The 25499-nt window shown below is 43.7% G+C and overlaps 1 protein-coding gene across 3 annotated transcripts in view; it reads left to right on the top strand.

Moving 5' to 3' along the window:
• Nucleotides 1-24961, top strand: part of ZNF652 (zinc finger protein 652) — a 31046-nt gene extending 6085 nt beyond the window's left edge. The window contains exons 1-7 of one of the 3 annotated variants that reach the window (XM_063354781.1): nt 820-1138; nt 11027-11189; nt 17072-18217; nt 21592-21739; nt 22033-22148; nt 23437-23581; nt 24043-24961. In XM_063354781.1, the coding sequence (XP_063210851.1) occupies nt 17309-18217; nt 21592-21739; nt 22033-22148; nt 23437-23581; nt 24043-24557 (1833 nt within the window). In that variant the 5' untranslated portion in view covers nt 820-1138; nt 11027-11189; nt 17072-17308 and the 3' untranslated portion in view covers nt 24558-24961. Of the gene's footprint in view, nt 1-819; nt 1139-11026; nt 11190-17071; nt 18218-21591; nt 21740-22032; nt 22149-23436; nt 23582-24042 lie in introns of those variants that run through there. The other 2 variants (XM_063354779.1, XM_063354782.1) reach the window with 2 other exon arrangements.
• The last annotated feature ends 538 nt before the right edge of the window (nt 24962-25499 follow it).

Below are 25499 nucleotides of genomic sequence, written 5' to 3' on the forward strand. Positions count from 1 at the left end.
AGTGGGAGCTGGGGCTTGGCATAATGACAGAAGCGACCGACTTCTCTGGCTACTGTAAATCAGATAGGGCCTCACTGACGAGGCCTTTCTTAAGCTCTTACCTGGCTCCTGAGGAGCAGCTCTGTCCCTACACGGCACAGTGCCCTTTCAAAGCGCCGCCCATCCCGAGGCCGCAGCCGCCCTGTGAAGCGTTATCCCCCTTTATCCGTGAGGAGCGGGGCCCCGAGGCCTGACACCGCCCCGGTTCCCCATTACGGCCATCATTCCGCCGGCTGCCGGGCTGCGACCAAGGGCCCTCACCGGCGCGGCGGCGGTGCCCGCGGAGCACGGCGAGGCGTGGGCCGAGGTTAGCCGCAGCGCGGCGGAGCGCTCGCCACAGCATGCCCGGCTCAGCTGACTGCAATTAGGGCGGCCTCTCTAATTACCTCAGCGGAGTAACGGTCGGTCCCGCTGAGGGGAGCCGGCGCCCTCCCCCCCTGCCGCCTTCCCGCCGCCCCGCGCGCGCCGCCTCACCTGAGCCCCGCGGGGCGCCGGCGCATGCGCTGCCCCCCCCCCCCTCCGCGCGCCTCACCTGCGCTCCGCGCGCCCCTCCGCAGCCTGAGGTGAAGGGCGGGGGGGAGGCGACACCCCGAGTGCGCATGCGCCGCGCGCCGCTCCCCTCAGCCTATGGGTGTCCCCCCTCTCCCCCCCCCCCGCGCCCGCCCCGCGCGCGCTCCCCCGCTCGCGCACACGCGCGCGCTCCCTCCGCTCCCCCCCCCATCTCAGCGCGGCAACCACCTCCTCGGCGCGCGCCCGCCGCACGCACGCGCGCCCGCGCGTGCGCGCGGCGGAGTCGCGAGACTGGCGGCGGCGGCCACGTAGCGCTGCGGCGGCGGCGGCCGAGGGGAGCGCGAGCCGCGTCCGCCGGCGGCGGCGGCGGGGCCTGGGCCTGAGCCCCGAGCCCGAGGCAGCGGCTACTCGAGCGCCGCGGCGGCGGCTGAGGGGGCCGAGCGGAGGGAGAGAGGGAGGGCCCCGGCCGCCCTGCCCTCCGCCCTCCCGCCTCGCCTCCACCCGCCCTCCGCCGCCTCGCCTGGTGCCCCCCTCCCCTCGCCGCCCGGCATGGAAGGCGGCGGGGGCGGCCCTGAGGGGATCGGCCTGGGTGAGTGCGGGCCGCCCGCTCGGCTGGGGGATCCCCCTTCCCTTCTCCTCGGGCCTGGCCGCAGCCGCCGAGCAGCGCTAGGCCCGGCCCGGGGGTGGGTGACGGAGGGAGCGGGGTAGAGCCGCCTCCCGGCCTGGAAGGGAGCGGGGCGGGGGGGGGGCGGGGAGCGCCGTGCCAGGCCCGCAGTCCCTCGGGGGAGCGGGGTGCGGGCAGGACACCCCCCGGGCGGAGGGGGTGCAGCCTGCGGAGCCCCTCGGCGGGAGGAGGGGGGCGGGCGGGGGAGGAATGCTGCCGGGGGGCCGAGGGCTCTGCCCGGCCGCTGCACCCCGCGGGGAAGGGGCTGTGCCACCTGCATGGGGCAGGGGAGGGAAGGTGAGCTGCGCGCAGCGAGTTGGGGGGGGAAATAAATAAATCCTTGTTCGTTTGGCTGTGCTGGAGCGCCTTTCCACGGCGCTCGCCGCTTTCTGCCTTTGCTTCCCAGCCCCCTCCCGCGGAGTGGGGGCATGGAGGTGTGGGGACCGCTGGCAGCCCCCGCCTTCCTCCTTGTCACCCGGTAATTGTGCAGCCACCACCATGCAGGGTCCGCGATCGTTAGGAAGGGACGCGGTTCTTAAACACACTCCCTTCTGGGACTGGAGTTGTCAGTGGGTAGGTGAGGAAATGAGGTGTTACCTTCTCCAGTAGCTGGTTCTGGGTCTAGGTGTGTGAAAGGGGGGGAAAAAAAATCAGATGTTTTCTCTCTTCCTCAGTCTTTTGCTTGGATATCTTCCCCTTCCCTTTGCTCTCAGGACAGATGTTGCGCCCTGTGTGCCCTGGGGTTTTGGTTGTTTTGATTTTTAACTGCCTTCTGTGCAACTTTCGGTCGTGTGGATGTCTTGGTACAGGTATTGTTAGAATGAAAAGATATGCTTCGAGATAGTGTATCTCTTTGGTCTTAATAGCATTGTGTAAGTATCTTTTATCACAACTGAGTTTTGGCATCTTGTGCAGTAGAAGTGATTTAAGTCAAAGCGAGGGAAGTACTGTAGACATAAAGGATGTGAGGAATGTGCATTTTTATCTTTTCAGGGGATGACCTGAGCTGTATTGTTCTGGGAATGGCAACTGGCACATGCTTTGTTGACAGTGGTGTATGCGCGGTGAATCAGGAGAGTGATGGTGGGGTATGTGTGTGTGCGCTGAATAAAGGAGATGTAACGCGTGAGCATTGATTTGTGAAGGATGGTCTGGTGCACCTTGATTTGCCACCGTGCTGATTGACTGCGGCTTGATTGTTCGCCGGTGGAAGTTGGGTGCTCTTTCTCTTGAGGTGTCTGCTGTGTATTAACAAAATGTGTATTACAGGACTATGGACACTGGTGTGCTTAAAAAGGCTGTGGAGTAGGAAAATCTCATATAAAAAGGACCTAATATTTTATGGTGACAGATAACTTACATCCTTTACATGGGTCTAGTGTTCTCCTGGGTACCTATTTGAAACCCCTTTATCTCTCTACCTGCATGCAAGATGCATTTTTTTCTGGTTTGTAGAGGTTAATCAAGCACTTGCACTATGGTTCTTGTGCTGAATGGATGAAGAATCCCATCCCTGCCCCAGGCAGCCAACACTTTAAATTTAGATGTTGATAATAAAGTTGAGATATAGAGTAAACTCAGTGTGAATGTGTGTAGTTGAGGGGTAGAAATTTGGAAAGCTTTTTCAGAGAGTGTGTGTTTGAAAGAGAAGTGCAAAATCATGATGTCTTTTTTTTTCCAACTAAGCAACTGCATTTAATAGGATGTCAGAGACTTGAGATTTTATTTATAATTTTGTCTAGTGTTTGGTGACTAGTATTTATAGCTACATCAGCAATTCTTTGCAGTAATCAAAATCAGTGTATTTGGGAAGACCAGTAAATGCTCTGTGGCTTAGCATTTGTAATATTTGTAAAAAAACCTTTCAAATGTTTACATGATCAAAAGAGACTTTGGCATTATAGGCTATTGTTCGTTCGTCTTAAGGAACTTACTTGGTAATATTACTATTTCTTCTCATCTGATACTGATACAGGAAGCCTTTAACTGATGTTTTCTGGAGGGGGAATTCTTCAGCAGTTTTATATGAATGGTTTGGTACGTATGGGAGTTAAATTATAAAAGCAGTTTGTCAGGTTGTGTTGCAAGATATTGGGGTGTTCTGGTTTTATTCTTACTGCCAGAATCATAGAATGGAAATTTCATACCGAGAGGTGGATTTTCATATAAAGATGGAAAGTTTATATGTACAAGAAATTGCTTATAGATCAAACAGACTTTGTCTGGTGGCGTGCCACCTAGAGCTGGATGTGTCCATGTCAGAACGACTTGGGAAGAGTCCTTTGAATTCACACAACTGCGTTAAATAGATATTTCCAGTAAACAAGATCCCATCTTCCAGTCTTGATATCGTGTGCCGTATCGGTGCCTAATGGAAGAGTGGTGTACCAATAGCGTATTTGAGATAGGCACAGGTGTGTTTAATGTGATTACAAAACTACATGTCATCAGTGACCTATTTCTCTGTGGCACACTATAATATCCCTTATCAAAGAATAAATTACTTTCTAACCGCCTGAAAAAGAGAGACATAATTGGAAGGAAGTACCAACCAATTGAGAAGATTGATATGTTCTCTAACAACCTGATTCTATAGATTATTATTGTATTAAAATATTTTATAACCGTTCTCTTGGTTAAATTCCTACAGCACAGAACAGCTCATCTCTTAATGTATTCAGCTCTCTCCCTACAAGATCCAGATCTTGGCTTCTAAATGGAAGATGAAGTAAATTTTAAAGAACATAATTTTGTTTTTTAAAACAATATTAGTTTACATTTTGCTAAATATGTGCTATTTGTCTTTTCAGAATCCTAGGATACCAAAGTTTGGGGTTTTCCCCACGAAATAGTTAGAAAAAACGTGGATTTTTATGTGGAGGTCACTTTATTATCATGAAGTTATACGCTTTAAATATTAATGCAGTCAGTGAGCAGATAGTGTCTACAGTTGACATCACCCTGTAACGTCTTGTGCTTTCTCAAGCTGAGGAAGCATGGTTGAATTATTTCAGACTCTTTTCCAGTAAGAATGTGTAGTTTTTAACCTGTTCTTTCTGTGGATCTAGATGCCTAACTTCCAGCTGTTTACACTGTAAATACTAGGCTTACATGTATCAAAAGTCTAAATAACCTCTGTTAACATAAAAGGTTGTTTCGTCTACAAGTGACAAAATTGATGCCTTTCAGAACATTTTAATAAAAGTAAGATTTGTCCTTGAAGTTGCAAACTCTGTTTAAACACCCTTATAAATGAGTGTGAGTAAAATTACATACCATCTTGGGTCTTTGCAGGGTCTTCATTTTCAGTATTTTGGAAAGTGGATGGGGTTTGCTCATAACTCTTAAATAGAATTCGTGTAGCTCTCATAACAGACTTTCCTAGTTCAGCTGAAACATTCATTATAACTTCTAATATCTAATTTCCGAATTACCTTCACAAATGCTTAATTTTCCAAGTGATGTTAAATTGGTGATTTTTAGGTTGCTCCTCCCTCCTGAAAAACAATTGCATAGGGAGTGAAACTGTGGCGGTAGCTCTGGTGCCAGCAGCTTAAACTCATTAAGACGAGCAGCTTGCATTAGTTTCCTTGACACTTTCAGACACCCTTCCCTGAGGAGGTTTCAGAGTAGTAGTTTTCACTAAAGAGAAACATTTAGCTATGCTAAGCAATTACCTGCACTTTATGCTGTGTTGCCCTCTCGTTTGTGTATTTTTAAGTTTTGAAACTTGATTCTTTCCCTGGAAAAGTGATTTTAGGAATGTAATATGAATCACAAGTCTGTTAGAGTGGCCCTGCTTGAAGATAAGTTACTGGAATTAGGATCCATATCAACATTTGTGACAAAACCTGTTAAGCCCATTTCATTCTGTCCCAGGTACTAAATACAAGTGAACAGAAAGTTTTTCAGCTGGAATTTTGGAGAAATATTTGTGGCACCACTGTGAAGACAGATGGCCTGGTAGGATAAGGTGGTAGAGCTTTTCTTTTTTTTACAAGCAGAAAGTTTTATAGTTGAAAATTTACAGACAAGCATCCATTGAGCCACATACCTTCTTTTATGGGAATGTTGTACACAAAAAGTTGCAAATATTTGAGTTGGAGCATAGCTGAATCTTGCAGGTGCAGAAAGCTTGCTAGAACTTTGCTTTTCCTATGGCTGACTAGTCTCATGGAAGACAGTAAAAATCTGTTCTGAACTACACAGTTGCTTGCAGGTCACGCTTATTTAAGCGTTTTTAGTGCTTATGTGATGAAAAGGGAATTATGGAACGTGTCTTAATAGTGCTGTCTGAAGACGAATTACATACAGTGACAACTGTGAATTTTAATGGTAGAAGGCAGATTATTTCCAAGGAAAAGCCTGATTGCTGGTAGTGTCCAGTATCATAGCACGTAGCAAGTTGTGTCAACTAGCTGTGTCACTGTAATATTTTTGGACGTTTGCTGAAGAGGCATATTTATGTTTTCTGATTGATGCAGATATTTTTTGCTACATATGTTTTAAAGAAGGAGCTCTCTCTCTCTTTCCTTCCTGCTCATACTTCTGTAGGTTTTCTGGTTCTGTCCTTCCTAACAAATTACTCTGGTTTGTACAATGCTGGGAGCTCTATCCTTAATTCCAGTAACTTCCCATGTTTTTTTCTCTTTCAGGCCAGCAAATTTGAGGTCTCACATAAATGATGGGGTCAGGTGCATTGCCATCCCTCAGTATATTTTGTGTGCTTTCTCGCTGTAGTAAATTCTCTAAGTGCCCTCTCGAGGGACATGCGCTGTGCTTAATTTCCCACGTTTTAACTGCATGTCACTGTATGAGGGACTCGTGTTGGGATAGGTGTTTAATGCATGGTGACAGTCAGCTCGACATTATGAAAATACAAGTTGTGGTATACAGATGTGAAATCAGAAGTCTTTAGCAGGGACAGAAACATTTCCTAATAAATCTTCATCGCCCATGTCATGTAATAGTAAAAATGGCTGCTGAGAATCTCTAGTTTGCTTTATTGTAAAGTGCGTGTCTTGAATCATTCATTTCACACTTACTAGCTGCAGGACAAAATCTGTTAGTCAGAGTGAAATGCCATGCTGACTGCAGTTTAAAGGTCTGAGAAAAATTATGTTCTGAATTTAATTGCAACTTTTTGCCAGGCAGTTATGTTTTAACACGTACCTTGTTGCACCTTTCTTCTTTCACTTGTACCTTTCTAAACTCATTCCAATTCTTCTGTTTTCCTGTTTGATGTCCCCTCACCCTACTCTTTCTTTATTACACTGTTTTCTACTGCCTTTTTTAAACTTATTTCCTAAACCAGTCAGTTTTTTCTCTTTTAGATTTTCATAGCTTTTCCTCTAACCTGCAGATTTCTTGATGAAGGATCCCGCCTTCTACTTATCTTTGATAAATTACCTAGCCCACTTATGGTGCTATAAAATCATTTAACATAATCTCTCCTGTGCACAACCGACTTCTATTATCCCTGCTGTCAGTGGACACTCGTCTTCCCTTCTCACCCTCCCTTCACATGAATAACCCCAATCTGACTGAGATTCGTACTGAGATGCTACTCCCTGTCTTGCTTAGGGAGCTGAGTAAGCGTTGTTCCTTTTTGCCAAGAGGGAAAAGAAAGGGTTTGGGTTTTTTTTCAAGTGTTCTCTCTCTCACCGTGAAACTTGCTGGCTGCTGTATAGACAGCATCTCATTGCTGCGATTTGGAATTTGTGCGTCACTGGGTAGGTCCCGAGGTGGTTTCTGTGATAGTTCGTTCAGACCTTTGCCAAGATGTGAATTTAACTTGAAGCCTGTAACTCTGATCCTGCTGCTGTTAGGATAAATCTGTGGGTTTAGATTATAACGTGTCAGGAAGGAGAGTGCTCTCATATCTAAGAATATTTTCATTATCTTTAAGAACTTCTTATTTTTAAATGAAAGCATGAGCTACTCAAAGGCTGAAGTCATTTGAGAAAAATTCCTGTTTGCTACAGGCTCTTGAAAATACATGATTTTTTCAACCTCAATTCTTAAACATAATCCTCAGATGTTTTCTGGAAAGTTGTTGTTGTGCTTCTGATTCTCTTTCTTTGGTGTTTTATGGATGGTTAAAGCCAGATTGCACCTGTAGAACAAATTGAGTATTTCAGGAAGCAAAATCTTACAATGGATGGTAGTATTCACGAAGTTGCACAGTGAGCTGGTTCAGAGAACTGATCGAGCTGGATGTTTATCCCAAGGAATGGTTATTTTCCAGGCAGACTGATTTCCCAAGGCATCTCGCCATGCAACCATAAGAATGCCAGCGTTGGCATATAAATAGGGAGAGCGTACTGCCTCCTTTGGCAGCCACGCAGACTTAGATCAGATTAAAATGAACAAGTAGGAGCCTTAGTTGATGATTGTCCTCACTTTGCCCAGAAGGAAATTTAAATACAAAGCGGAGATAAGATGTCCATAGCTGCATAATGAATTAGAGGAAAAACTGGGAATAAAACCCACTGTATCAGTGGGAAGAGTATTTATGCTTGAGAACTGTACCTGTGAAACGTGTGAAGGTTGAGATGAACTGCCGCCGTGGTACAGGGGCTGTTCTGATCGCACACAGACTGGCTGAACAGCTTCGTATCTCCAGGGCTAACTCTGGTAACGGGAGGGAGCGCACTGAAGGTAGTTTCTACTTGCAGATATAAAATATGCGCAAATAGGAGTTCTGTTGAAGTATTATTACTTGGTTAGCGTTTTTTGAAAGCTGATAAATTTGTGTGTTGTTAAATGTGCTTTGTTAAATCATGTAAATATTATAAAAGCGAGACGGTCTGTTTTTCCAAGAGTTTATGTTGTGCGTCTAAAACAAACTCTGTGTGTAATGGTTCAGAAGATTCAGTAGCTCAAAACAAGACAGTAATTGATAGTGGAAGATCAGCATAGCGAATGGTTGTTCAGGGTTTACAGGAGCGTTGTGACATTGTGCAACAAGAAAATGCTTACAATGGTATAGTTTTGGTATTGGCACATTTAGACTTTGTCAACACCAGATTTCTTAAACTTCTGCTGGTGATTTGTGCTTGCATGAACACACATATTGTCTTTGTATTAACTGAAGGTTAGCTGGGCTTGATCCGAGTAGCGTTTGGTGATTCAGTAGTTAAAATGCTGCTCGAAGTTATAAAACTGAAACTGTACAGACGAATGCAGGTGTGTGTGGGCAGGCTGAGAGGAGGAGATACTAAGAGAAGGGAAAGCTCCTTGTGCGAACTCTCCATCAGCACAGCATTGACCGGTACGAGAGCGCGGTGAGTCCCGCTCCTCGTGAGTGCATCTGCCGCTGCGCGGGGGACATGGCACAGCTGGTGCAAGCTTTCTTGTTGCTATGGAGGTTTTTTACAAACTCGTTGCTGGTTTCATAGTCAAAATTATCTAGTGCGTAAAGAGCTCTAAATGAGAAACGGAGAGGATGTTGAACCTATCCGTAAGCACATTCCAATGATGTGAGAAGAACAGACTTTATTTTAGAGAGATCAAATTCACACTTCCACGAGGCCAAAGAAGATTTCACTATTTAAGCCTTATTTTTTCTGCTACATACCACTCTCAGCAAAGTTCCAAAATATTTAGCAGGTTTTTTTGAGATAAACTGATAGACTGAAAACAAATCAAAATGTTTTTCAAAAACTCCATTAAGCTGTGACTGAGGGACTCTGTAAAGTGTGTGTGTGTGTAACAGCACACACTCAGCTCAGATGAGATTATTTTAAATGTTCCGTTATAACAGCGTAAAAAATAAATAGTACAGGAGCACATTCCGAGCTGTGATGTACAGGCTGATCAACAACTGAACCTGTCTGTGAGTTCAGTTAAACTGAACCCTTCTGTAAAATACACAAAATTTTTACCTCCGTCCTGCATATTGCAAAGGTCTCCTGTAAGGCTTGCTAGGAGAGGACGTAAGCCTATTCTGGATATAAAAGTTTATTATTTCTTGCAAAAAAAAAGAAAAGAAAATGAGGAAAAACACCTTTCTTCCAGAATACGTGTCCAGGTGGGAGCTATACCTGTCAGCTTCACCTTGTGAACAGACCATTTACATTTGTTTTTGAGCTCTCTCAACTGATTGCCATCTACATATTCAAAGACACAGATACGCATCTAGTGGGTTTTTCTCCACTCCTCCTTTCTGGGAGGAAAAATGCTAACTTTGGGAAACGGAAGTACAGATCTTGATGCTAGATTTCCTTTTTGTGTTCATATGGCTTTGTGTGTAGCCTATATTGTTAGTGCAATCGTTTGCAATCTGAGAATAGGTTAATGATGTTTTATAAGAAGTGTCATCACTGGCATCTGAATATAAATCGATGGTTTAAAATCTTAGTGAAGTTTTTACTAGTCTTCAAGATATGTGAGCAGATAATGATGAAAGCAAGAGTTTTTAAAGCAAAAGGGAATCTAGCTGCTGAACAAGAGGAAAACCGGGCAATAAAAAGTGATTTGGAACAAAGAACAGGCTAATGAGGGCAGCAATTGCCCTTCAGTATCATAGCAGTGGGCAGTTTTGAACTTCGGGCACATCTTTTGATGAGTATACAGTTTGAAGGGGCAGATAATTCCTTACTGTGGTCATACAAAGCTTTTTTGCCTCATCTGTGTGTCTTCAAGTTATCAAACAATTACAGAAAAATAATAAATGGGAAAGGTAGGTGTATACTTGTGAATGACTACTGTTAAGTGGCGACTACCTGGTTTTGTTTTAATCTTGCTTTCTGTTTGTTTGCACTGAATGATACAGATGAGACACAACAATAGATTTGAATTCCTAATTCAGTCACAGGTGTTTAATTTTTATATGTTTAAGGTAGTAGGAAGGGCTTAGACTTCTAATTTGAGTGTATGTCGTGGTGTACTAGAACTTCTTTCAAGGTGGTTTTGCCTAGTAAAAGAAAAATGTTGAGGTTTATGGCTGGCATATCTAAAACTAGTTCATAGCCAATAGAAACCCTTCAGCTTATTGCAAAAGCTGAGGGATTATAATGCTGCTGAATTCTGAAATGGCAACCTCTTAAAACTACTTTCTGTGGAGATAATGCTTGAAAAAATTCCAGCTTCACAGTTCTGGAAATCACTGGTTTGAAAGCCTTTGTCCCTCAAACCAGATTTCTAGATACAGCCAAATAATTCATCTTAAGAAATGGAAAAAAGCCTGGAGATTTTTTTTTATCATAGTTTTTACGTTTTAGCTGCAGGATATTATATAAAGGCGTCTTTCTGGAATTGGAAGTATGGTCTGCTTCATTTTCCATTAGACTGTTAAATACTTACAGGCAAATAGCCAGGTTCCATACAGTGAAAATATGTTGCCTGCTGAGTTAGCAAGATACCTATCATAGATTATTTTAGGAATGGTCGAAAAAAATAACTGGAAGATAGGACAGTCTGGATGCTGTACTGCATCTTCAGGCTTTCGTATACTACCCCGCCATACGTACTTCTGCCCGGAGCTTTCCTTGGCGAATTGGGCAGTATTTATTCACTCTCTGGTCTTTTGTTTCCCTGCCAAGGCTGCCTGCAATACTCTCCGTTGCTGCCAGCCTTGTTGGGTTTTTATGATGTGCGTGTCGGTTTGCTTAGTTGTACCAAGACTAATCCATTTGAGACAGAGATGCCCAAATATGTTGCGTAGCTTTAATTTCACCAAAATACAAGGCACAGTGCCGCACACCATTTTATGTCTGATCTTTTATATGAGTTGATGGGAAAATCTGTTTCAAGTGAATTGAGAGCTTGCAGTGAAAAGAAGAGAGTTATGATTTTCTCTGTTTTTCACAGAAGAGTCCCAGGAATTGTGAAAGCCGTTTCTGAATATCCTCTGGCCGTGTTACACCGTATTCCCAAAGTGCGTGTCCCGCTGGTGCAGGCGATAGGATTACCCTTCCCTCCTTGCCTTTGTAGCTCTGCTGAGCGTGGACCTATTGCAGATACCATCTCTGAGGTGGGTGTTACGAGCTGTCCCTTGTGCTCTGGCAGATGAGGGAATGGATCGTTAGTAGCAGTCAGTCTTTTTCTTTTGCATTTACATGGGCAGAGGCAGGCTTGAGTACTTACCCAAAGAAATGCAAAAACTGTGAGGATGTGCTGACTGTGGCTCTGTCTTGAGATAAAACTTAGCACTTAAGAACATATTTTCAGTGCTTTTGCATATAAAGCAGCTGAGATGCACAAGAAAGGAGTGATTGTACGAGGATATAAATAATTCCCTCTTGTGTTATAGCCCTGATTGCTCTGCGCTGACATGATGTAACTTGTACCAGATGTGTGTTCCCACTGACTGGGAGTCGCTGTGCCTGTGCCTGTGCTGTTTCATGCACCTGTTCTTCAAACTGTGCAAGGATATTGAAACTTCTTTTTTCATGTGCTCTGAAATATTGCTACTGTATTGAACTGTAGGTGACTGGACCATTTTACTCAAGCACTTTGTATTTTCACGTTTCAATCTCTAGTTACTTCTTGCTAATACGGTTTTCAGAATTCACATTACCTAAGGAGCGGAGTTGTAGTGAGAAAGCATTAATGTTTTGTTATTTTTAGGAAAATAAAGAAGAACTTTGAGTTGGGCAGTATACTTAAAGCTAAGGGGTATCTGTGCAATGAAAATTATATTTTTCTGATGCATTTTCTTGTATTTCTGTCCTGCCTGCTGATAAAATGCTAACTTGAAATTGATTAATGGATAACACTGATTAATATCAACAGAAGCAAAGGCAAAAATCACACTCTTATTTACCTCTACATTTATACATACCAGAACGATGCGTTCTCTTATCAGCGCTTTAAAATAAACACGTGCCAGTTTATCATAGTTCTAATGCTTCTGTATCCAAATAATGTGACTAGTAAGGTGAAAGCATTTAACTTTAAATGATGCTGCTCTTTTGAAAGGGTTGACCTACACTTGCATTCTGAATTCACATAGGATTTAGCCATACTAGAAACTTCTACCTGATGAGTAGAAGGGAAGCAGGGAAGCCGGCGCTCCAGTTTTGGTTAGAAATTCGGGTGGTGGCCAGGCTGTAACGTGTCCCAGGTTTGGCATAATGTTGGAGCTGTATTTAATTAATCCCCCCCACCTGCAAGCACCGCCTTAGTCCTGTTCCAACTGTAATTTCTTCAACAGCTTCTTGACTAGTTTGAAATTGGTGTGTTATCTTAAATAATGTAAATTATTTATTTATGCACATGGTTGTTTCATCACCTGTAAACTGCGTGCAAATCTGGTTGCCCCAGGACTTAATGGAGCTGTAGCTTCAAACTGAAAGGCATCCAGGATCCTTAAAAACTTCAGGTTGTTAATGCATATGCAAAATGGCATTGTCTTTAACACAGTTAAACTTTTTTTTCTTAACTTTTTCTAACTGCAGTCTGAGAGAAGTCTTGTTTTATGGAAAAGAAAATTTCAACTTTCAAGGTGCTCAGACTTTCTCATTGAACTTGCTTTTATGTGTAGTGGTCTGTATACCTAAAGGCAGAGTGGAAAATCTGTTCGTTCCCCGCAATGCCCCTTGATTGTATCCATTAAAAAGCTGCTGAAATCTGTCTGCTCTTGAACCGAAGAGGGGGAGAAGAAGTTCTGGGGGTTGTCTCATGTGAAGTTACAAGTCTTGTGCTGTAAGGGAAGCGTGCAAATTATTTGTGATGCTTGTATAAGGTGTGTGGTATTTCGGTGCTGTGGCGCAGGTTCCCCCACGTGTTGGGTGCGAAAGCATTTTTGTCTTGGGAGCTGTATTAAGATTGCGAGCACTTTGTAGTGTACCGAGTTGGAAGTGAAATCTAGTACAAGTGGCTCATAAAACCAAAAAGTTATGTTCTGTACCTGTCTTGAAAAGGCTGTATTATAACAAAGAAAGAAAATAATGGATGGCTAAGAAGTTAATGCATTTGTCATGTTCTACATTGACTATTTTTTCTCTCTTTTTTTTTTTTTATAGTATTTGCTTTTCATGCAAGAAGTAGGTGAGCTGCAGGAAAGCCCCAAGCTCTTACCCTTCTTCCTCTTTTTCCTTCTGGTGTGTGTAAAAAACTTACACAAGCAAATGCCACTGATTTGTGAATTGAGGCATGGGTATTTTCTTAAAGGCATTTTCTGGTCCTTATGGCTATCCGGGAAGAGTGGGGGAACTTCCAGATGTTGATTAAGTAATAGATTGATACAGTGCTGTCTTTGTGCCTGTGGACAAATCGCCCTTGTGCTTGCAATACTCCTAGACTTGCCAACCTACAGCAAGGCGAATTATACCAGCGTCTGTCAATTTTCAGAGCTAATTTTGATAACATTCCGTGGGCAGCAATTAAATTGGTTAAAAATAAATAAAATAAAAAAAAATTAGGCCACATTGATGAGGAGCGGCGGGGTCATCGCTGGTTGTGCAGTGCCCCAAAGCGCCTCTTGTGTCTTTTTCTGGGAGCCGCCAGAAACATGTGGGTAGGAAGAATGAGCAGTGGAGTGTCCATCTGTGGAGCTGGCACACAGCTGTGGGCCAGGCAGGGTCAGAGGCTTGCGGGGAGCCTCGATACGCAGAAATGACTGTGCAACCACTTCACTTATTACAAAAGCTGGAAGCAGCAGTGCATTTTCTTTTTTTTTTTCTTCTTACACAGTGTCTGCTTCTGGTGGATGCTTGCCAGAATTCAAATCGTACGTCCTTGGCACAGGTTAGACAAAAATATGAGATAGCCAGACTGTCAAGCTGGTCCCTCTCTGAGGGCAAACTAAGGACATGTAATTTAAAGTCATTAACCTCAGAGTATATTGCGCTTGGTCTGTGCTGATTTCAAGGCGTCTGTTGAGCCCGAGCTGGGGCAGGTAATTGTGCTAGCGCGCTCTGCTATAAATTGTTCTATTTTTAGTACAGATAATGTGAAGAAATGCGGTTTTTCTTTAGAAGTAGCGAAAGCATCGTATGAAGTGTTGCTCCCAGATACACATGCTTCCTCCACCTACACATTTGTCTGCAAGTTGTTTGTACTTTTTTTCTGGGTTGGAGCCTTTAATAGTCTTAGGCTTGCAAACCCTTTTTGTATGATCTTTGGTCATTACTAAGTGTTGCATGAACTTCATATGTTCATTCTATGCTCGTAATACAGTTATTCCGGAGGTTTACATCTCGATAAGCTTCTTCAAAAATTGCTTTGAGACGTGTATCCTTTTTGCGTTTTAATCAGAACCTGTATCGCTCCCTTCTGTAGCATGGCTGAAATGGACTCTGTGAGCCCAAGCAGTTCACCAGGTTTGAAAAAAGCAGATTCGTCTTTTTAAAAAAAAAAAAGGCAAAAATAAAACCAAATGCTGCTTTCTTACCTTTGGGATTAGAAACTGAAGGAAAAAACTCTTTCTCTGAAATTATTTTGGGCAGTATTTAAACTACCATCCCTCAGAACCGTCAGCAGCGTAGTGGTGCGTTGCTGGTATTGAGTGTATAAGGAGGGCTTTGCTTTACCAGCGGTTGGACTGTTAAGTAGCGTTGTTCGAAAGTTGCGGGTCCCTTGAGGGTAGCAGGCGGCGTATTCAAAGTGAAAGTAGGTTACTGATTCTGCAGAGTGAAGTGGTTTTAAGACCAAATAGCTTTGATAACTCAGAATAAGCCCCTTTGTTGTTTTTCATTTGAAGTGGTACTGTGTTCATACAAAGGGGTTTATTATACAGAATATCCCTTAAATGAGCAGAGGTGAAATGACGCGGGATATGGAAAGAGAATATTTTGACGTGCAGTAAATAGAGGGTGGGTGGAGGTAAAGCTTCCTTTTCATGACAAGTTTTTTGCTTTTTCTGACTACGTAGCAGCAGCATTCTGATAGCCTTCCTGATTCACTCCTGCAACTTGAGAGTAGCTTAATATGCTGAGGAAATAATCGGGTATCATTTTCTACATGACATCGTGATTTTCTGAGCTTCTGAATAATTCATTAAATTTTGTTAAAGGGAAAGCTAAACGGTGGATTTCATCATGCTCGCTGCTTTCTAAGGGCCTTCCTGGGTATAGGGTTGTTAATTTTGGCTTGAAGTCGCAACCGGTTTATTTTATTATTTACCACCTTTTCCATCTGAATATTACTTGTGATCACAAGCCAATGTTAACAGCCCATCTCCACGCATTTCCCCGCCCAGCTGGGTCTTGGCGCTGGTCTTCCTGCCTGGACTGTGGAGCTGGGAAGCTGGAACCCAAGACCCTGCTGGGGATGGAGCGAGGAATAGACCCCGCTGTTGCCGTGCTGCGAGTCTGGCTGCAGGTCGCTCTGTCGGGCGTCTTCAGGGCACTTTTTGAGGGCATTTGGAAATATTGGGGAACTGCTCAAGAATCTGTGCTAGTAATCGGATGACTGGGTATTGGTCCGTCTCTTTCCCCAGCGTGTCACTTCACAAAGATTGTAGGACAGAGTTCAGTCGTCTTTATTATTCACACCACCGAGACCATTGCTAGGTTCATCTCCTGTTCAATTAAATTCACTTCAAAGGGGGAAATTTCTGGTGGAAGAGCAAAATAAAAACTATAATATATAAATTGTATTAAAAGATGTTTGGATGGAAGTTACTGCATTAGTAGTGTGAAGAGTATTTTAACTCGGTACGATGTGGAAGGAAATTATCATAAAAATCCGTGTCTGTAATACTGCTTTAGGTTGGTTGTTTTTTATTGTTGCTCCAAGAATACTACTAATAAAAACGGCCATATGATTCTGTGAATTCCAAGTGTTTTATACCTGTCTGCTGGACTTAGCCCAAGCTTACAGCCTCAAGAAAATTTTCCAATTGCAGTAGTGGGGATCTGGTTTTCTTCATGTTTAGCTGCTTGATCCATCCATTTTTGTTAGGGACCTTCTTTGTTCTCAAGTCATGGGATGTCTCTGAGGCGCTGTCCTTAATTCTCCTCTTCTGCACCCTCTAGTCACAGGCTGCTTGGCCAGGAGTTCCAATGTAGTTCTGATTTGATCTGCACAGTCAAAAATCTTGGCTTGATGTTGCAATACGCTGCTACCAAAATGTAATTGTCCGGTGAAAAACAGATGCGAGAGCATGATTACTTGTATTCATTAGGGATCACGTGGTGTCTTTTTGCAAGAGGAAGTAACAGTGTCCTGGTCAAATTCCAACTTGGATAACTGCAAGTGAAATTTAGGTGGGCAAATGTAATATTGTTTGGCTACTGTATTGAGGAATAAGTAGCTGGGGGAAGGGAGAATGAGACAAAAGAATAAGTGCCTTAAATCAAGAGGCTGTATGAGCGATCTGTGAGGTGGAAACAAGCAGGGGACACAGTGTTCTTAATCTGATTTAATGCTGCAAGTTGAAAATGTCTCCATTGAAATTCTTCATGCATATCTACGTTAATGGAATGTTGTTTGGTATAATAGGCCCTCATTCTGGGTAAGGATGGGATCCCTTTGGGAGATACAGAAGGAGAAGAGGTATTTCCATGTAGGTACGTCCCTGGTTTGATGGAGAGGCGTATGGGAGTAGAGCAGAGTTTTGGGACCATCAGTGCTCCCGAGAATCCAGGAGAAACGCAGATCAGCATCTTGGCCAAGCGCTGAGGCAGGTGGCAGTGATCTTTGGCAGGCGGAGAATATTCATTGCCTTGATTTTCCGTATCTCAGGAGTCTGGTACCAGTTCTGATCCCCACAAAAGGTGTGTGTATTTGTACCTAACTGTCAGTTCTGCTTGAGACAGTGCTATAGGACACTCCACCCCCAGCAGATACAGCTCATAGATAATATACCCCGCGCTTTACTCCAGTTGTACAAACTCAAAACAATTTGCTGACGATCTTAGTGTGGGGTTTTTTTTTAATTGACTTTGTTTTTTCTGTTGTTTTTTATAGATAAAATGTTCAACGGTTCGTTGGCAACTTTCTCCAGAAGAATAATTACTACTGCTCTGCTCTTGCCATAATACCAGAATTCTGTGACCTACACGTCAGTGCTAAACACCAGCAGAGAATCATTTTGTTCACTCTGTGTAGATGGAACAGGCGTCGGTCTTGAGAGTCCATCCTGATTTAAAGCTGCTTACTTGTTTTTCTGGGATTAAAGGTGCTCAATGAATCAGGGCCCCCCAAATGAGTCAAACAGCCAATTCTTGCCAACAGTTGGTTGAAAACTGTGCCGCGCATGTAGCAGGGATGGCGCAAGAGGACAGTCGCCGTGGTCAAGTGCCACCTACGTTCTATCATGGTGCCAGCCAGGAACTTGATCTGTCCACCAAAGTATACAAGAGAGAGTCAGGAAGTCCTTACTCTGTGTTGGTGGACAGCAAAATGAGTAAACCACATCTCCATGAAAGAGAGGAGCAGCCATATTTCAGGGAGAACAGATCGGTAGGAGAGGTCCGGGCTGTGAAAGAAGATAGAGAAAACTCTGACGACTCTGAGGAGGAAGAAGAGGAGGAAGATGAAGTGACTTACAAAAGGGAGCAGATTATAGTAGAGGTAAACCTTAACAACCAAACATTAAATGTGTCAAAAGGGGAGAAGGGTGTCCCCTCCCAGTCCAAAGAGACTGCTGTTCTTAAGACCAGCAGTGAGGAAGAGGAGGGTGACAGTGGGGAAGAGGCCACTGAAGACAGTAATGATTATGAGGAAAATGAGAGGCAGAAGAAAAAAGAGAAAAGAGTGGAAAAAGTTAGTGTTGCACAAAGGAGAACAAGGAGAGCTGCATCTGCTGCAGCAGCCACAACTTCCCCACCACCCAGAACTACAAGGGGTCGTAGAAAGAGTGTGGAGCCCCCCAAGCGTAAGAAGAAAGCTGCAAAGGAGCCCAAGGCACCTGTGCAGAAATCAAAGTGTGAAGAGAAGGAGACTTTAACCTGTGAGAAGTGCCCCAGGGTGTTTAACACACGCTGGTACCTGGAGAAGCACATGAACGTCACTCACAGGCGCATGCAGATCTGCGACAAATGTGGGAAGAAATTTGTTCTAGAAAGTGAGCTGTCCCTTCACCAGCAAACAGACTGTGAAAAAAATATCCAGGTAGGTTTGCTCACCTGCTTGCCAGATTTCCATACCTTCTGTCGTGCCCTGGATACAGCTAGTGGACACTTCAGAGGGGGAAATCTTTTGCGCAGACCAGGTCCTGACCCAGACCTTGTCTCTACGTATCAACACTTTGGTGTCTTCCAAAAGAAGTAAATTGCAGGGAACAGAGTGTACAACTGACATCTGCTTTAGCAGAGTTACTCTGGTGTTTAACTACGAGCTGGGGAAAACGCAAAGCTACTTTAACAAATGTCAGACGCAAGAGTAACTGGCCTGAAAACAAGCACATTTGCAGTGAAGTACTTGACAGGATAAACCCTTCTCCTTCAGGTGCTGAGCACCTGCAGCTATTGCTAGCTTTAAAGTCCAAAGTGTTTCAGTGTCCTGAAACTCAGTCACAGAGTATGTCCAGGTAAGGTTTCAAGGGAGAACGGAATTACGGCACGTTGCTGATCCTGGAATCAGAAATTTGTAAAATACCGGAGAGGCAAGCAGGTGAGAAAGAAACTAGTGAAGTCAGGATCTGAACTTGTGTTAAAATGTAACTTTTTTAAAATCCTACCGCGATAATTTTATACAAGTAATTTCCAGTAGTGTTCATGTATGCATATGGAAGTGTATGAATTCACGTAAATCTGTTCCCGAGCCTGCCCTTTTCCCAGTGCAAAACGGAGCTCCGTAAATCTCACTGATAATATAACGATCTCTGGCCTTTCTCACCAGAAGATTTGCAGCTTTTAATTTTATACAACAATGGAAGCCTGTGTTGTAATAAAACCATTTTGAAGTTTTAAGTTGTGGAAAGAGTTTCAGAGTTTCTGATTCATCTGTGGTTTGTACTTTGCTCATAGGCATTTATGTTCTCATGGAACTGGGGGCACTGTTGGTTTATCTGGCGATTTGAACGTGCTTTTTTGCCTTGTTAAACTAGGCACAGCGTTGCCACCTACTTCTGAAATAATCCCACTGCCAGCGTGAAGCAGCTGGAGTTCAGTCTCTGCAGAGCCGAAATGTTGAGAGTTTGTAGGGCAACGAGTTTTTTGCCTTGTCCGATGAGTTTTACCAGAAAGATTTAAGATTTTTTTGTTTGTTTGTTTGCTTAAATGCTCAACTGAATTGGTATTCGGTTCCCACTGTGTGGGAGACAGTTGAATTATTTATTGCAATTTCTCTGTGCTGTAAGACTCAACTGCAGCTCTATATAACGCTATGCTATTTTTCCTTATGTTTCAGCTCATAGGAGGAAGACTGAAGGAAGGAGTAAAATATAAGATAATGAGCCTTGAGCGTAGTTAGTAAAATGCATAAACATTTCAGTATCTCCTTGCAGTTTTTGAAATAAAACCTTCAAAGATTTAGCTTGGCAGAGAACGTTTAAATGTAAATTTAAGGAATGCCCTATCATCCAGGTGGCTCATTCACAGCATAAAATCTTTTGACTTTAAATAGGGATTCATGAATAATTCGTGTGTGGTATTGCATCCTGTAATCCATGCACCCCTATACTTCTGAGGGTTTACATTCCTATGTCGAAAAGTTATAGGAAAAGAATAAGTTGTAGAAATGGTGTCTTATATCCAGTACCAGAAGAATCAGGTCCAGAAACTTTCCCAAATATTTCTAGTGCCAGGAGCGCTGCTAGTCCTCTTCAAGTTCTCAGTATAAGCATATATTCAACAATAATTTTTGTCTGTCCCAACATTTGGAATGTGTTTCACAGCTGCCTGCTAATTTGTTTTTATTACACTTGGCAAAAGGAGTAAGGGGATATGAAAGTTTTACATTAATGTAGGGTTTAATATGTCAAGAGGGATATGGAGCTTTGTCTAGGAAAAAAAATGGTTTCATTATGTAAGTGGTAATTGAACTGATAAACGTGGCTGGCTCCTCTCTGTATTTTTCATCTAAGTGATGGAATATATCTGTTTTTCCAGGTAACTTCTGGTTTTCATCCTTTCAAAATTAGCGCTTTCACAGAATGTCTGTTGTCCTCTTAGACTGTCTGTGTAGTAGCTCTCAGTATTAGTGACTTAATTACTTGCTGCTGCTCATCAATTAAACTGTAGACTGACTGCTTCAAGGGCTTGCTTAACCCTCAATCAAAGGATTTTTGTTGGTTTCTTAGCATTGCTTTATTCTCTAGGTTTGGTTTTTTTCACCCCAAAGACCACAGTTTGTTCCTGACATGCCTCCAAGTAGGTACTTTCAGAGGCAGAGGCTCTCCTTGGAGTCCACGTGGCGAGCATGTACCAGAGTTCCCAAGCCTGCAGAGATGCAAGCACTGTGGAAGCAGCATAACTTGCCTGGACAGAAAAGAAACAATTTAAGTATTTGCTAGTTCTGCAGTGAAGAGCATACAGCCCTTCTTACGTCGAGGGAAGGATTGGCAGAATTGATAGGCATAAAACCAAAGATACACCAAACACCCCAACAGCTAACAAAAAATAACAAGACACGATTCCTTCCTTGTCACTTCAAAGCTGAAAATGACTTGGTATCCTCACATCTGTGTCTGCTGTCAAGCTTCACAACTAAGATTATTCTGGAATTTTCAAAATTGTGCAAGGATTTTTTTTTTTATCAAGTCTTTAGCAAGAACCGACTATTGGGGGAGGAAAAAAGAGATGCGTGAAAGCCTGTGGATCCAGCTCACCGCTGACTTTCTGGAGGATCCACAGTAGTTGTGGGAAGAGAGTAAAATACTGTTTGGATACGGTCATTTCAGACCTACTGCAATGAATAATCGAAGAGTCAGAACACGAAAGAGGGAGGTGACAACCTGCTTTGCTGTATGAGCCGTGTACCAGACTCTCCACAGGGTCAAGAGCTGCAAGATGGAAGGTGTCTCCTGTGTCCATCGAGAAGGATGAGACCACTTTGACCAGTTCATGGGCTGTCAGACCTGCAGTGTTGAGGGGTCACAGTGCTCCTGTGAAAGCCAGGGCTGGACGTGGTGGTGTTGGCTGTCTCCACCTCTCTCGGGTTTGGATTCTTCCCACGCCGGCAGCATCAGTGCCTGTGCAGTTGTCTTCTCTGCCTTAGCTCCTTGAGGGCTGCATCCACCTATAAATGCTGCTGTGGTCCGGAATTATGTTAGTGCAGTGGCTGCGGTGCTCTTCAGGTGGCACCAGAATGCAGTGTGTTAACATCCTCTCTAATCCTGCTTGATCTGGCTTCTCTTAGTGTAATTGTTTCATCTGTGAAACAGTAAATGTAAGCTGAAGTGCAGTCTGAGACAGTATATAGCATTTTGACTTGTTTTGGGCTTCTTTTTGTCGTGCAAAAGGAAGATACGCAGCTTAACTCACAAACTTGAAACGCTGTATCTTTCTAATTTAAACTTCCTTCTATTTATCCCATTCATTCAGTGCGTTTCCTGTAATAAATCATTCAAGAAGCTCTGGTCCCTCCATGAACATATCAAGATTGTCCACGGATATGCAGAAAAGAAATTCTCTTGTGAGATTTGCGAAAAAAAGTTCTACACCATGGCCCACGTGCGGAAACATATGGTTGGTGAGTTATTGATCGACGCTTCTGTTGGTTCTGCCTCATAATGTGTCTTTGTGATGCTTAACTCTAATTGCTGTTTTCAAGAGAAAAATAATAAGGCAAGTTCAGTTGGCTGAGCTTTATCCTCAGCAAAAAGTTCAAGTCTGTAGTCCTGGGCAGCAAGCAAAATACGTGTGTTTGTGCATAGGTGCATAAGCTGTTCAGTAATAATTTTTGTGCTTAGAGTTGGAGGAAAAAATTGGTTAAAGAACTGTTTGCATTTGAATGACCCTCTCTAATGTACTGTTGTGTTGCAGCACACACGAAGGACATGCCATTTACATGTGAAACCTGTGGAAAATCATTCAAACGCAGTATGTCTCTCAAAGTACATTCCCTACAGCATTCTGGAGAGAAGCCTTTCAGATGTGAGGTGAGGCAGCAACTGTTAATGCGTTCAGATATGGGAGCATAAAGTATGAAACCAGTCACGCTGTCAGTAGGTGGAAGCTGAATTGACTGACTTGTAAATGAGATGTAGTTTCATAAAAATCTGGGGGAAATTCTTCTACATGTAAGAGCACAGCAGGAGTGCACCTAGAAGCAGTTCAAACGGGGATGTATTTGGTTTGCTTTTACTGCTGGCTGTCAGTTTTTTTCTCTGAGTACACACTACGGCAGGATTTGAATCCTAGCTTTCCCTCGGTGTTCATAGCAAAGCCTGATGCAAATGGCTTTAATCCTCCCTGTCCTGCCTAGTAACTTGAAACAGATAGAAGTGGCAACAGTGAAAATAAACAAATTACTGCTTGATTTTTCACTTGTGGGAAAAACTATCGTCCTCACTGCAAACCTCCTTGAGATCTAAGAGAGTGCTCTCTCTTTCTATTTCTTGAACCGTGTGTGTGTGTGTGTGTGTTGGGATCGCGTTGAGCATCTCGCTGTGCGTTCACGTGTGTTTGTGGTTGTCATTTCATGCCTGCACCCGGCAAGGAGACCCCATGAGACTGACTTACCCAGTCATACGTCTGGGGCAGATAATGTCTCGGTCATCTGATGGGGATGCTTGTGGGTATCACATGATGGAGGCAGAGGGGGTGCAGAGCTCACTCCATCCACGAAGTGGGGCACAGCTCAGCTGGACATGTAGTAGTAATGGTGGTAGTGCAGCCAGGGTAGTCTTGGGGATAAAACTCCTAGAGAAGGAAATTGCTTCATGCCAATAAGTAATAGCTGTAAAATAGACTGGCTTGCTGAAAAACAGGCCTGCTGCAGAGAGCTGCCGTTGGTTTTGCTGTGTGAGCAGAGTCCTCTAGTGGAGACATGCCGTAGTCCAGCAGAGATCGCTGGCAAAGCTGCAAACCCTCCAAATGGTACCTTAAGCCAACAGAAGCACTTTTCTGTTGGCATAACCCTGTCTCTGCCGGGCTTCTGCCAACAGCTGTGTCAACTGAAGGTTGTGACTATTCCACGCTCCTTGCCAAGGCTCCTGTGCCAGCAGGCCTTTTAGTACAGACCAAGCTCTGCGCTTGCTAAATAATGTAAATTCTGCGTTTCTGTGGGGGTCTGCGTGTGTATTAACTCGGCTATTCTTTATACGAATAAAAATTTTATACCATTTAATACGATGGTATTCCCATCGTACGTGTGAGTGCTGTCCCGGGACTTGCTTCCTGCTGTGCGATGCCTGAATATCGTGGGTTGCTGTTTTTCTGTTGCAGAACTGCGATGAGAGGTTTCAGTACAAGTACCAGCTGCGTTCCCACATGAGCATCCACATTGGGCACAAGCAGTTCATGTGCCAGTGGTGTGGCAAAGACTTCAACATGAAACAGTACTTTGATGAGCACATGAAAACACACACTGGTAAGAACTTTTGAAAGAAAAGCACGAGTACCTCCAGGACAAAACCTTTCATGGACTTCTAGCTGTGTTCCCTTCCTTGGAATTTGGGATCAAAACTGTTATCCAACCTATAAAATGAGACAGGAAAGGTTAATACGTTACCTTGCTGTTAAATCTAATTGTCTGTAGCCCTGTGATTCACTGTGGGGGGAAAAGAAGAGGTTAGGCTTGCTTCCTTGTTACTTTGGTCTGAAGGAACCCCTTGCCAAAGCCTTATAAAAGATTGTCTCGTGCGTCAAAATCCAAAGGTGAGAGAGGATTTCATAAAGACGGAGGACTTGTGTGGAACAGGTGTCTCTCTGTTTGCTGAAGGTAGCAGTCACAGCAGCTTCGGTAGGATGCAGTTTGTTTGCATAAGTATGCTGAAGTAAGTATTAGCAGATGTTCTGTGCCTAACCGATTGCCCTATCTGTGTTCGGCAGGAGAGAAGCCCTTTATCTGTGAAATCTGTGGGAAGAGCTTCACCAGCCGCCCAAACATGAAGAGGCATCGCAGAACTCACACAGGGGAGAAGCCCTACCCATGTGATGTGTGCGGCCAGCGATTTCGCTTCTCCAACATGCTCAAGGCACACAAGGAGAAGTGCTTCCGTGTTACCAGCCCCGCCAACGTGTCAACTGCTGTCCAGATCCCACTGTCCACGACTTCTCCTGCCACCACAGTCCCTGCCGTAGTGAACACACCCACCACCCCAACTCCACCTATCAACCTGAACCCCGTGAGCACGCTTCCTCCACGCCCCATTCCCCACCCGTATTCCCACCTTCACCTACACCCTCATCCTCACCATCCGCACCATCTCCCCATCCCCCCGGTTCCTCATTTACCCCCTCCTCCGGCTCTTTTTAAGAGTGAGCCTTTAAATCACAGAGGCCAGAGTGAGGACAACTTTCTGCGACACCTGGCAGAAAAAAACAGTTCAGCACAGCACCACTAACATCTTTGCTTCCTGCCAGCTCTTTTCCCATTTTATGCACATGGAAACGTGCCCTCGTGGAAGTACAGAGGGTTAGTTGGTGAGGATCTTGGTCTTTCTCTTAGCCCCAGCAGACGGTCCTAATTTTTCCCTTGATGCAGTTAACAAACAAGGAAACCCTGTTTTGGATCAGCAGCGCTCGTTTGAACCTGGGAACCAACAGGACTTGAACCCACTTTGCTTGCGTTTTACTGGTGACTTTTATAAATTTCAGATACTGAGACTTGTGGAATTTTATAATTTCATATCAGCTGATGAGGTATGCTTGCTTTTATATCCTGGACTTCTCCTCAAAGAGGAGATAGGCCTGGTTTTCTTTGTACTAATCGGAAAGGCTGTGAGATTAATACAGAGCATTAATTGTATCACTGTGTATCGTAATGAATTCTTTTCAGCTTTTGGTGCCGGCTATGGAGTGAGCCAGCCACTTATCACAGTATATTTGAGCATTATAAAGAAAGACAAAAAAATTTCTTGTTTGTGTAGCTCTCCTAACACACTCTTTATTTTACTACAGAAATTATTTTAGAGTTTTTTGTATAGACCTATTTAGTAGTCTGTTTCTAAAATGAAATGTATTTCAATAAGCGGTGTAATTTTTTCAGTGTAGCTGGACCTATGTTGTATAATAGATAAATTTTTATAATCATCAAAATGTGATTCTTAAAAGATGCATATAGCTTCTATAGTTAAAGTTATTCTTACAACCATACAACTTAAAAGGTGCTTCAGAGAAGAAAGGAACCCAAGAGGTCTCTGGAAAGGTTGCCTCAAAAGTGATGTTGATTTCAGAATTTTACGTAATTTATTTTACTAGGGCTTTTTTTTTTTTTTTAACCTTATGTTTCTCTTAAGCATTTTGGACAAGGCCGTTGGGATACTGTATTCCTGCTCCACGGGTTT

The sequence above is a fragment of the Chroicocephalus ridibundus genome, chromosome 17, assembly GCF_963924245.1.
Source record: "Chroicocephalus ridibundus chromosome 17, bChrRid1.1, whole genome shotgun sequence".
NCBI classification, from domain to species: Eukaryota; Metazoa; Chordata; class Aves; order Charadriiformes; family Laridae; genus Chroicocephalus; species Chroicocephalus ridibundus.